This window comes from Diaphorina citri, unplaced genomic scaffold (genome assembly GCF_000475195.1).
Source record: "Diaphorina citri unplaced genomic scaffold, Diaci psyllid genome assembly version 1.1 scaffold929, whole genome shotgun sequence".
Taxonomy (NCBI): Eukaryota; Metazoa; Arthropoda; class Insecta; order Hemiptera; family Psyllidae; genus Diaphorina; species Diaphorina citri.
Window position 1 is genome coordinate 34,860 of NW_007378360.1, and position 13,801 is coordinate 48,660.

Genomic DNA, 13,801 nt, shown 5'->3' on the forward strand with positions numbered 1-13,801 from the left:
AGATCACGCTCACATCCTCACCATGAAGATCAAGAATGTCAATGATGATCCATTTCGTTCTGGAGTTCAACGATATTGAAAAGTTTTTTTAAAGGTAAAATCGGACGATTTTTTTTTTTTTCGTAAACTAGTCGTTTCGAACTGTTTTGGTGCCATCATCAGATCACGCTCACATCCTCACCATGAAGATCAAGAATGTCAATGATGATTGCTTGACGACCGCCGACATAGAAGTTTTTAAACCTAGAAAAGTGAGTACCTACCAAAAGTCTTGTAATGAGTAGTTCAGTCGAATCATTAGCGACTTTCGTTCCATTGAACAATTTTTATCCAGCCTAGTTAGCTCAGTTGGTAGTGCGTCTGCCTTGTAAGCGCTAGGCCGCGGGTTCGATTCCGGCCCGGGGCGGATTTTGTCCTGATGGGATGATGTTCGTTCTCGGAACGGCTGGCTTTCTCCTAAAAAGTCTTGTAATGAGTAGTTCAGTTGAATCATTAGCGACTTTCGTTCCATTAAACTTCAATTTTTAGCCAGCCTAGTTAGCTTAGTTGGTAGTGCGTCTGCCTTGTAAGCGCTAGGCCGCGGGTTCGATTCCCGCCCTAAGATTAAGAATACTGAAGATAAAATCTTCAATATTCTTAATCTTGATCCAGTACGAATCTTTCACAATCTATGTCGAAATACTTTTGATAACACTCAGCTGATAAGATCTCGGTATCTTATTCCTTGATATGTAGGTACCTACTTACCACACATTGTTATCTTCACTTATTATGCGAAACAAAATTTTGCTTGGAAAGTTACGAAGGATCCCCCCCCCAAAGGTTGGATAGAGGGAGCTGTAACTTCTACAGTCCAAAAGCAAACAGAGAATAAAGACAGGATAGGAGAAAGCCAGCCGTTCCGAACGAATCTGTCTAGGATAAAATCCGGCCCGGGTGGGAATCGAACCCAAGACCTAGCGCAAGGCAGACGCGCTATCCTCTAAAGTCTAAGCTAACCATTAAGAACGAGTTTTACCATCGTGGATTGTCTCAGGATAGGATTAAGTTTGTAGAAGCTTAACCCATCCTTTAGGGCTGTTTGCCCCTAAACCTTAGCCTCGGATTGGACTTTTTGTGTATGGACTTTAGTTATCCGAGGTTGACGGGGCTATTAAGTATAGGGAAATCGTCGTTTCATCTCAGTCCCGAGTTTTTAAACCCTAGCATAATTAAGCTAACGAAGGGGTTTGGAAGAACCTTCATGATATGTTGGTCACACTTGACTTGCCCCAGTTACAGAAGTAAATCTGCACCAAACCAGTCGGTCAGCTGATAACTCAATACTTAATAACTTGCTCAAACCAGTAAACCAGAACAATATTGACGGAAAAGAAACAATAACAAAATAATGGGGTTAGTGCCCTTTGACATTTTAGGTACCTTATTGCAAAAAAGTGAGGTTTATGCCCACTGGCAAAAAGTTTATTTCTTGTTGATTCAACAATGTTGAAGTAGGAGAAAACACTTCTAGCACAAGAAAAAAAAATCATTAATACGGAAATTGAACATATTAAAGAATATATTAAGAAAGAAAAAGGAAAAAAGCAATAAAAATAAATAAGAAGAAGACGACAAAAAAATCAGTAAAATAAGACCAAAAGAAGTGAAATATTGGGATGAAAAAATCACTACCTACCTCAATTCCAACCAAAAGTAAAGTTCATAAAAAAGAGAACACTGTTTCCTAGTAGAGATTTTTGTTCCATCAACAATTTATTGTACCTGGTGAGTTGCCATTTATATTCCGACCAGATCTGACCATTCAAATCGCAATTTTTCTTGAAAATCGGTCAAATTTTCACAAAAGTCAGTAAATTTTTTATAAAATTAGGCCCCAGTGGCCGTAACCCGACAACCCGTGGTAGTGTGTGAAGTGAGTGCCTTGGAAGTATAAAGAATGAAAAATTGTGCCTGGAAATATGGAAGTCCTTAAATTTTGGTGCGCCAAAATTCATCGCCTGTTTGTAAGTACAGAAAGGTATTGTTTGTCATAAATGGAGCTATTTGAGTGTCAGTAAATCAGGGCTAAAAGATTCAGTAGATTAGAGGTAGAATGTTGGACTCGTAATCGAGGGTGCTGGGGTTTGAATCCCAATGATGACATGAAAAAATCATTATTTCGAGGTGCACATTAAATTTATTAAAGCTTTGAAAAATACCTTTTTTTTGTCATGGGTCATGGATAAGTTGGGTATATCTTCGATCTCTTGACGTTCGCTTACCGGCGTTCTTGATAGAACGCTAGTCCAGCAATCAGCTGACATGGGTTCGATCCGTGTCGAGGTTTGGAAATTTATCCTAGTTTGATTTTGAAAGTTGGACATATTGACCTCAAACTCTCTGGAAATGCTCTTGGAAAGTTGGGTGGTTCCAGCTTTAACCTCGCTTTAATCGTTACTTCCACTTAAATTTGTTTTCACTTTATTTTTCAGGGCGATTCAATCGACGCAAACAGTTATCTTATAACTTTTCATTCTAACTTCATATCAAAAATTCACGTAGTTTTGGGTATAAATATGAAGGGTAACCAACTTTAATAATGGTCATAGCACTCATAGCTCATAATCATAACACTACTATAACTATTGAATAATCAAATAATCATAAATTCAGGAATAGTAATTTGGGAATTGATTTTCCTATTGATTACAGTTATTAGGAGATTGTCTGATAAAGGATTAAGGTTACCGGATAAAATTAGGACTAAGGTTGGCTAGGTCTGCTTAGTGATTTTCATGGATCAAACGCCTTAGCGCCTTAACTCCAAGGTCGTAACCTTTACTTACACCTGAGCCCTTTAATAATGGTCATAGCACTCATAGCTCATAATCATAACACTACTATTGAATAATCAAATAATCATAAATTCAGGAACAGTAATTTGGGAATTGATTTTCCTCTTGATTACAGTTATTAGGAGATTGCCTGATAAAGGATTAAGGTTAACGGATAAATTAGGACTAAGGTTGGCTAGGTCTGTTTAGTGATTTTCATGGATCAAGCGCCTTATGCCCTAGTACTGAAGGTCGTAACCTTTACTTACACCTGAGCAACTGAGTACTATTGTAATTGTGGATAATGATTTTGGAATTTGAATAATTTTACGATTGTTTTGTTTGCTAGATTGCTAGAATGTATGGGTGAATTTGGCCAGTAGTTGTACTTACCATACAGCTGGTTTTAAAATGTACGAGTATACCTACTTTTTTTAAAAGAGGTTTGACAGAGGGAACTGTAACTGCTATGGTCTTATCGTCCCGAAATCGAAGAGAGAAGAAAGACAGGATAGTAGAAAGCCAGCCGTTCCGAGAACGAACATTAGAATTCTGTTTCCTCTACTTTTTTTTATTTTCTTACCAAAGATGAAAGTCCTCACGAAGCCGAGTACACCTCAAAATTCTCCAATTTTAATTAATATTACCTACCTAAGTGGCCTAAATTTTTGAAACAATGTTAATATTACCAAATTCCAGGGCAGTATCAAGGATTTTGACGAGGGAGGTTGGGTGGAGGGAGAAAAATACGGCCCTGCCCAATATTGTCCCAACTTTTTGAAACAATGGTGATGTTCATGAAACATTTTGTGAACTTCCAGAAAGAGACGAAGTTTAGACTATTATCATTGACTAGTGACCAGAAAGATATGACTATCGACTAAATGACCACACAGAATGCATGATTGCCTAGTAAGAATGCATATTGCATTAAATTATAGTCTGCCTTGGGTCACTAGTGCATAATGCATTTTTCATTGGAACTTCAGTACCTACAGAATGAACTATTAGGACATTTAAGTATCCATAACTGCATATCATAGAATAATTACAAGAGAATTACAGAAGCAAGCCATGACCTCTTGGTCTTGAATATTTCACCGGACATTATCTTTTGCATGCTACCTAACCCTACATTCACGAGGAAGTGCCTCCTGTCCAAAAACCCGTGGTTAAGTGGTCAAAGCTCTTGCCCAATAAACAGAAGGGCGTGGGTATACCAACCTCAGTGGTGCAATGGGGACTCTGGATCTATAGATTGGTGGTTCAAGTCCAAGTCAAGGCATAAAATTTAGCGTAGTGTAGTAAGCGGGAAACAACTTTTGTGATAGATTCAGAAGATTGATTTTTCAGACAAAATTCAAGCTCTTTCTAAAATCTAAAAGTTTCAGGCCTACTCTGTCGTCATGCTATGAAGTTATGTATTTGTATACTAATTATACCATAATTGTGGTCCCTATCTTTCATAATTGCGTGTTCATAGGTCCGAAGTGTAAATATTACAAATAGGGGGAGAAAATTAAGGGGAAATGGGAAAGAAAGAGGGATGTGTGTGAGAGAGATCGGGGGAAAGGGAGGGAGTGAGAAAGGAGGCTTCTGTCACGCGATATTTACCAATTTGAATTTGGATGTCATTTCTAGTCTATATCTTTTTCTCCCTCTCCTCTCCCTACGTACCTTCCCTTACTCTCCTCTCTCTTTTACTTACTTTCCTTCTCTCTCTCCCATACTTATCTTCCAATCTCTGCTCTCTCTCTCTCTCCCTACTTATCTTTTCCTCTCCCATCTCACCCTCCTCTCTCTCTCTCTCTCTCCCTTCCCTCCCTCCCCTGTTCTTAGTTAGGTACCCTTCCCTCTCGCTTTCCTCTTCTCCTTTTCCCTTCTAATTTCTCATTCCCTAGTGACCTCGAACTTTGATGGGCAATAATAATAGCTATCTGGCTAGCTATCTGGCTTGACAATGGAAGTCAATATCTATGACAAAATAGAAAATAGATATCTAATATCAATCCATAATACCTGGATGGCTTGACTATCTATGATAATATTGACAATAGATAGCCGTGTGACACTCATATGTGACAATTAGTAAGTAAATTATTCATAACTGAGAGGGGTATAATAACCTCAGGGAGGTAATAATTGACCGAACAATGTAAAGTCTTATACCGGCCACTCACACTAGGTCTCTCAGACAGTCGGAATGTGACGGAAAAAAGGTTCCGACCCAGGTATCTCAGACAGGTCTGAAGATTTTTCTGTGAGTGACGGGTATAAAGTCTGGTAATTGCTTTTTGCTGACATTTGGTTTTGGCTGCAATTTTTTTTCGGATGCCCTTCGCACTCAACCTTTGCTATTTCTTTAGCAAGGTAAATTTCAGGCTGGCATCCTCCCTGTTTAAGGTCTCCCAGCCAGAATGACTCGATCATACCCTTTAAATACGTCAGTCGTGATTTCTATCAAGACTCACAATAAAACCCTTAGCAGTTGACGTCAAACCTCTTCAAAGAGAAATCTATCAAGATATTGACAAGACAACTAAGACGTGGGTGTAGAGAGAAAACTGCAGCCCCATTTATACGTTTCATTCATAATTTCACAGCAAAAGCTTTCATTCATAAGTTGCTTACCTGTGAAATGAAAAGATATTCCATAGCTCCATTTTTTTGAGGTTGTGAAATTAATGCCAATTCACCTCGCGTGAAAGCTATCAAGCTTTGGCTTCTTATCTGTGAAGTTTTCTAAAAGCGATAATTTCATAGCAAAAGCTTTCATTCATAAGTTGCTTACCTGTGAAATGAAAAGATATTCCATAGCTCCTTTTTTTGAGGTTGTGAAATTAATGCCAATTCACCTCGCGTGAAAGCTATCAAGCTTTGGCTTCTTATCTGTGAAGTTTTCTAAAAGCCATAATTTCATAGCAAAAGCTTTCATTCATAAGTTGCTTACCTGTGAAATGAAAAGATATTTCATAGCTCCATTTTTTGAGGTTGTGAAATTAATGCCAATTCACCTCGCGTGAAAGCTATCAACTATCAAGCTTTGGCTTCTTATCTGTGAAGTTTTCTAAAAGCTCCTTTGAAAGGTGCGTGGGAGTCATACCTACTTACTTTATAAAAAACAACTACCTACTTATATGAGTAGATAGATACCTATATTTTTGAAATTAGGTCCTGAACTCCCGACCTTTTATCTCAGTAAAATCGGAACTTGACGTCAAATAATGTTTTGTTCCAATTCGAATCAATCGCTTTTCTTTACATTTTGTTAAGTAACAAATGAAACTCCTTATTTACAGGGAGTTTTTCAATACGTCCCTGTATTATGACTGCTATGAATGGAACATCATAGACATAAGCTTTAAGGAGTTTTCTATGGCTTCCTTACAAATTCGAATCAATCGCTTTTCTTTACATTTTGTTAAGTAACAAATGAAGCTCCTTATTTACAGGGAGTTTTTCAATACGTCCCTGTATTATGTCTGCTATGAATGGAACATCATAGACATAAGCTTTAAGGAGTTTTCTATGGCTTCCTTACTGTATCATAGAAAATTGTTTGAATATATTCACCCCATAATCCCCATATGAACTTCTTTATTTTCAACGCTGAAGCTGTCACTTAAAAGTGGACCAGCATTCACCGCGTGAAGTTTGCCTAGTGTAATCGACCTGGGAGTCCTGATGGCAATATTGTGACACAAGTTGCATTGTCAACACGACTGGCAGTATCGTAGGCCAAGGCCAACCAGATTGGTAACATCGGAAGTCATGTATTCACCCCATAATCCCCATATGAACTTCCTTATTTTCAACGCTGAAGCTGTCACTTAAAAGTGAACCAGCATTCACTGCGTGAAGTTCGCCCAGTGTAATCGACCTGGGAGTCCTGCTGGCAATATTGTGACACAAGTTGCATTGTCAACACGACTGGCAGTATCGTAGGCCAAGGCCAACCAGATTGGTAACATCGGAAGTCATTCCCAATTGATCAACTAACATCAATTAACGAGAACAACAATGATATTACAGGGAGTACAACAGAGACAATGCTATCATAGGGAGAACAACATGAACAACAATGATATTTACCGAAGCAGCCCTGATGCCATTAATATTTTTAAGAAGAGTTGGAAGTATTTTATTGACAAAATGTGTGTATGTCAACACATTATTAATTTAATTTTACAAAGTTTAATATTAGGCTTTTAAAAAAGCAGAAGAAATAATCTCTCTAGTTCTCCAGGAACAGTCCCCCTATAAACCTCCGCCACTGGTCGGGTACACAGCGATTACCTGGATTACGTAAGGTCCATGTGGAGCACTAATCAGTCCATGGAACCCAGGGTTAGTAGGACAGTCTGGTTTCAAGCCACGGTAGGGAGACTTACAGTCCTCTTGCTGGTAGCTCAGCTGTACTATAGTCTTGTCAACTAGAGATGGTATACACTGAGAAAAAAACTAGAGTGTCGCCAGCCTAATTGAGTGACTGGGTTTCGGAACTCTAATATGGAACCCTATATCGGGAAACTCAACACTAATATATGATTCCAACAACCTAGATTTGAGATTCGTAGAAGCTTAACCCATCCTTTAGGGCTGTTTATCCTTACACCTAAGCCTCTGAGTTGGCTTTTTGTGTATTATGGAGTTAGGCTGAACTAGAGATGTTAGTTTTTGGGACAAATAAATTTTAAAAAAGACGAAAAAAAATGGTAGTTTTGGGGGTGCTTATGTGTTTGTATTATTTACATTTTCACTGAAACGGTTCAGGTTTCACCTCCTTGCCCCCAAATTTCATTGGGCCTGCCTAGTTAGCCTCTAGAACAGGGGTTCTTAACCTTTTAGAATTGGCGGACCACTATTGATAAACCAAAAATCTCGCGGACCACTTGAGATTATGTATGTATTCCGTCGCTTCGCTCCGGAATCCCGCTAGTTCATCCCGAGGCATGGCCAAACTTGTGGAAAAGGCATGGCCGAACTTGTAGTTATCAAACTAAAAACATAAACGAAACTCAAATATTAGGCGAGCGAGGAAAAGTTTTCTATCCCGCAGTCTCTGCACTCTGTGTATTTCTTATGGAGATTTTAGCGATCAAAAATCGATCATATCTCAGGATCGGTTTAGATTTTCGCAAAATCCTTCCTTATTGCACACCTAGACCATAAAAGGACACAGTAGGTCTAGGTTCGAATCCGAAGAACCTTGAGCTTTTAATTGAGGAAGACGAGAACTGCTGAGTGAAAGAGATCGGAAAATTTCATTATAAAAATTGAATTTTCGACCTTTTATAGTTGTTTTTTCGGAGTTTTGACCTCAGATTTGGATTTTTCCCAACTTTTTACATAGGAATCGACCATTTATTTATAATTTTTCCCATTTGCAACTGCTCCATTGTACACGCTATGTGACAATGGGTATGTACATTGTACACGATGACTTTTTCCTTACTCACCTCTCGCGGACCACCTGAAACCTTCTCGCGGACCACTAGTGGTCCACGGACCATAGGTTAAGAATGGCTGCTCTAGAATGTAGCGCGCCTGCCTTGTAAACGCTAGGTCGCGGATTCTATTCTCGACCGAGGCCAATTTCATCCTCAACAGATAAGGTTCGTTCTCGGAACGACTGGCTTTCTCCTATCCTGTCCTCCTTCCCTCTTTGATTTCGCTACGATAGGACCTTTGCAGTTCAGTTCCCTCTATCAAACCTCTTAATAAAATCAAAACCGTCATCTCTCGTACGTAAAGACTATGGTACCTACCAGTAATAGGAATAGCTATTAAGGCAAATAAGAGTAGACTGTGTATTGCGGAGACCCATAGAAGATTCTGGGAGGTTGCTTCGCTTTCGGGATGATAAGATCTTGGTAGTTACAGGTCCCTCTATCAAACCTCTTAATAAAATCAAAACCGTCATCTCTCGTACGTAAAGACTATAGTACCTACAAGTAATAGGAATTAAGGCAAATAAGAGTAGACTGTGTATTGCGGAGACCCATAGAAGATTCTGGGAGGTTGCTGAACTGGAGTTCTGGCACAGTAGGTCTTCTCGCTTTCGGGATGATAAGATCTTGGTAGTTACAGTTCCCTCTATCAAACCTCTTTATAAAATCAAAACCGTCATCTCTCGTACGTAAAGACCATAGTACCTACCAGTAATAGGAATAGCTATTAAGGCAAATAAGAGTAGACTGTGTATTGCGGAGACCCATAGAAGATTCTGGGAGGTTGCTGAACTGGAGTTCTGGCACAGTAGGTCTAGGTTCGAATCCGAAGAACCTTGAGCTTTTAATTGAGGAAGACGAGAACTGCTGAGTGAAAAATCAGACTATCAGAGGGAGGTTGATTGAGGAGAGGACTGTGGTATCGTTGGAAGATCATATTGTATGTTGGGTGAAGAAGAGAGATCGCAGAAGGAGGTTGTTAATATGTGACTGTGGTGTGGAAGATGAGATTGTTGAACCTAACCTAAAGCTGTGCCCACACATAGTCGATGCAGTCGATCGCTGTCGACTTTTTAACCGTGTCCTCCCTTTTGCATCTTTTGTGTTTACTGGAGACTGTTAATGATCAGACTGTCAGAGGGAGGTTGATTGAGGAGAGGACTGTGGTATCGTTGGAAGATCATATTGTATGTTGTATGCTGGGTGAAGAAGAGAGATCGCAGAAGGAGGTTGTTAATATGTGACTGTGGTGTGGAAGATGAGATTGTTGAAGATAACCTAAAGCTGTGTCCACACATAGTCGATGCAGTCGATCGCTGTCGACTTTTTAACCGTGTCCTCCCTTTTGCATCTTTTGTGTTTACTGGAGACTGTTAATAATAATTTGATAGATATACCCAACTCTCAGGTGGCATACATAATAATTATTATTGATAAGACCGATAAGCAATAATTATGGCTTACTTATCAATTGAAGTACACATAATGTAATTAGCGCGACATAATTTTATTATTATCCAAGAGAAAGTTCCATAAAATCCCGAGATTAGAGAGGATTACATTAAAGGTAAAACAGCGCCAAACAAGATTAGTACGCAAGGTTGTTAATATGTGATGGAAGATGAGATTGTTGAAGATAACCTAAAGCTGTGTCCACACATAGTCGATGCAGTCGATCGCTGTCGACTTTTTAACCGTGTCCTCCCTTTTGCATCTTTTGTGTTTACTGGAGACTGTTAATAATAATTTGATAGATATACCTAACACTCAGGTGGCATACATAATTATTGATAAGACTGATAAGCAATAATTATGGCTTACTTATCAATTGAAGTACACATAATGTAATTAGCGCGACATAATTTTATTGTTATCCAAGAGAAAGTTCCATAAAATCCCGAGATTAGAGAGGATTACATTAAAGGTAAAACAGCGCCAAACAAGATTAGTACACTAACTCTCAGGTGGCATACATAATTATTGATAAGACTGATGAGCAATAATTATGGCTTACTTATCGATTGAAGTACACATAATGTAATTAGCGCGACATAATTTTAATTATTATCCAAGAGAAAGTTCCATAAAATCCCGAGATTAGAGAGGATTACATTAAAGGTAAAACAGCGCCAAACAAGATTAGTACGCTAACATGAAAATTTTAATACCTGTTAGTTTCTGGAAATTTAACATTTTTTATGGGCCTCTATTTTTTTCTGGTAAAATTTCAAAATTAACTCTCAAAAAATCAGAATAATCAAAATCATATGTTGAAAGACACACCTGGATTGGAAAAAAAAAAATATAATATATAAATGTAAAAAAATCTCAACTTTATTCACCGACAAAAAATTGGCCGGCATACGTATTATGACTGTCAAAGAAACTATTGCCAACATAAAAGGCATGTAGTTTGTAGCGAACTCGGTATCAGGTATCAGTGTTGGCTGTATACCTACAATCTACATAGGTATCAGTTGGCTTTAGGTCTATGTATAAGTGTTGGCGGTATACCTAGGTATCAGTTGGCTTTAGGTCTATGTATAAGTGTTGGCAAACATTGCTCAACTTCAGTGATCCGTTGGAAACTGGTCAGTTGACAAGCACGCCTGATGAAATTCCAACAAAAAATTCGCAATTGACCTTTTCACCGAATTCAACCATCCATAAGGTCCAAAAATATTGTCCTACATTTTCATTTCCCGGAAACAAATTAGTGTGAACGAAATGAGTCCAGTACAAAACACTCCATAATCACCTAATTATCAAAAATGAATGACTAATTCTCACACTAGTCGAATGAAGCTATACGACAATGCATTGAGGTCAATCTATGTCCTATAATAGTCCTAATATTACTGCCATTAAAAGGCAATATTATTGTAATTAAAAGGCTGGCGAATAGTTTTCTAACTCCACAAATGATCTTGGAAACCTGTACGACATATAGACAACACCTCATATGTTGCTTCTTCTTTTCAGCCAGCCTAGTTAGCTTGGGTTGGCTTTAGGTCTATGTATAAGTGTTGGCGGTATACCTAGGTATCAGTTGGCTTTAGGTCTATGTGTAAGTGTTGGCTGTATACCTAGGTATCAGTTGGCTTGGTTGAATAGCAGGTTATATTCCCACCATGGTCCCTATGGTACTTTATTACAATCGATAATGCTCGGTTGTAAATCTTGGTGCGTTTGGTTCACTTTCTGCTGTGCCATATGCCTGTAGTACCTCTCTGACAATAGTAACCATGTTGTGCTAGTAGCGCCAATGTTGTGCCAGCAAATAACACAGTAAGGTGCCAACTACCAATGGGAAAATGTATGGCAAACCAGGTAAATGAACCTGAGGAATTCAAATATGTTGGAGATCTTAAATATTCAGTGCAGAAGTGAAAATTGATGATAGAATATTTGGATGCAGGAAAAAGGCAGTTTGAATGGGGGCAATGTAAGAGAAAAGAAAGATAAGCAATTGATCACGTGAATCCAAAATTTTGAATTGTATTTTTCATGAGGAAAGTCTTTATACAAATACCACCACATGCGTTTTTTCACAATATAAGGTAACTAATACCTAGTAGGTATCACGAAAGAGGCACAAGTATTCATTACTTAGGTAGGTACTTATTACCCGGGGAATTGCGTAGATTGTCTCCGTATTCCATTGACTGCCTATAATGCCTTGGTATTTCCTTGAATGTTGAAATGGTCCTCAAGCTTCTTGGTATTACGAGTGACGAAATTTTCTATCTAATTCTCGATTCTGAAATTTGTGACGGTGAATCTGATTCACTGAGTTGCTGTTTGGTTATCGTGAAATTACGAACCAGAACTTAGTACTCTTAATCATGATCCAAAGCTCTGATCAGTATTTTGGTTTTCATGAGCTTTGGGTTAAACGGAAGAGTTCACGGTGGGAAAATCTTGCTATCCCTAAAATTTCCTTCCATCCCTAAAATTATTAGTGACACAGTTTGGTCTGCTAAATCTCCTCCATTGAATTCCTTTTCCTTAGGCCGGCCAACCACTATTAGGTAGACCTGACAGGTACACCTGATCAGGTGCGCCTATCAGGTCTATAGTGTGTATACCTGACAGGCGGACCTTTTCAGCCGTACCTGTCAGGTCTACCTGATAGTGTGTGTGCTCATCAGGTATCAGGTAGACTGACAAGCGGACCTGATTAAGGTGTGCCTGTCTAGTGAGTGGCTGGCCTTACAGAATCATATTTTTATTTGTATATCTTAAGTCTCCAAACTTCCAGACTAGATACAAAATTACAAACATCATAATATCAGCAACTTAGCCTAGAAGATATATAGAACTACACCTAGACTCATACAAAAACATAATTCTGTCGGTTGAATTAGACATAACTTGAGTCTTGTGGACTGTTGCGTCTCTAGCAGTGGCGGTATCTGAGGAGTTACAGGTTCGAATCCCCTGCTGGAATCGAAAATTTAAAGGTGATAAAAGTATGAAAGATTGAGCACGAAGGAAAGAAGAGGTCGATAAAAGATTGAGCACGAAGGAAAGAAGAGGTCGATAAAAGGGAGTAGGGAACAGAGAGTTTTAAATAAGGAGTCAAGTAAGGAGAAGATGGGAAAACAAAGAGATAGTGCACAAAGAAAAAATAAGAGGGAGTTAAAAAAGTTTACCAAAGAGATCGAACTGACATGGAATTACCTAGGTTATTAAATAAAGAGCACCTTCTTCTCTCTCTTTTTTTTTTTTTTTTTTTTTTTTCCTTTTTTTTCGCCATTCATGTCGACACTGCTTTATGAGTCATTTACTCATTTTGTAACAAATGTATGCAAGAGACTTTGTGTGTGCCATATTCAACTTCACTTGTTCAATACGCAACTTGTATTTGCGCATTTGCAGGATTTGTAGTGTGTGAATTCAATTCTCAAACGAACCTGCAATGGCACCTTTAACACTTTCCTAGTTGCCTACTTGTTCTATTAGGCCAGCCAATCACTATCAGGTATTAGACCTGACAGATACACCTGATCAAGTCCGCCTGTTAGGTCTACCTGATTCTTAATGAGCTCACACACTATCAGACCTGACAGGTACGGCTGAAAAGGTCCGCCTGTCAGGTCTATCTGATACCTGACAGTGAGTGGCTGGGCCAACACACTTTTCCTACAAGTTACCTACTTGGTCTAATAGAATCGCTCATCAGCTCATCACGTGATGCCCCAGTCATGAAAGTCTGGTATCTCTATTGATATATCTCTATCTTCACAACTACGTCATTTTGACGTCACAAGACACACGGGAAATTAAAGACTACCGTACTGAAATGTCGTGAATTAGTTGCACTCCCCTATGACAAGAATGACAAGATTCAACCGTGCCTCAATACTAAAAATTATTAGATAACTGACTAGATTTGCCATCAAACTTATTCCGTTTCACGTATGTTCTCTCTATTTAGTCTGTCGCCTGTAAATCCTGTAACTAACACAAAAGGTAATTCCTAGTTACTGAACTTTATTTGACGCAAGCAGTTTTCCGTACTAAAACCGGTAT

The 13,801-nt window shown here is 38.7% G+C and overlaps 1 protein-coding gene across 1 annotated transcript in view; it reads left to right on the forward strand.

The window, feature by feature from the left end:
* The first annotated feature begins 54 nt into the window (after positions 1-54).
* The window catches only part of LOC103513135 (progestin and adipoQ receptor family member 3), a 45,403-nt gene continuing 31,656 nt past the window's right edge, over positions 55-13,801 (forward strand). The window contains exon 1 of the mRNA XM_008477947.2: positions 55-251. Coding sequence (XP_008476169.1) covers positions 183-251 — 69 coding nt within the window. The 5' untranslated portion in view covers positions 55-182. The remainder of the gene's footprint in view (positions 252-13,801) is intronic.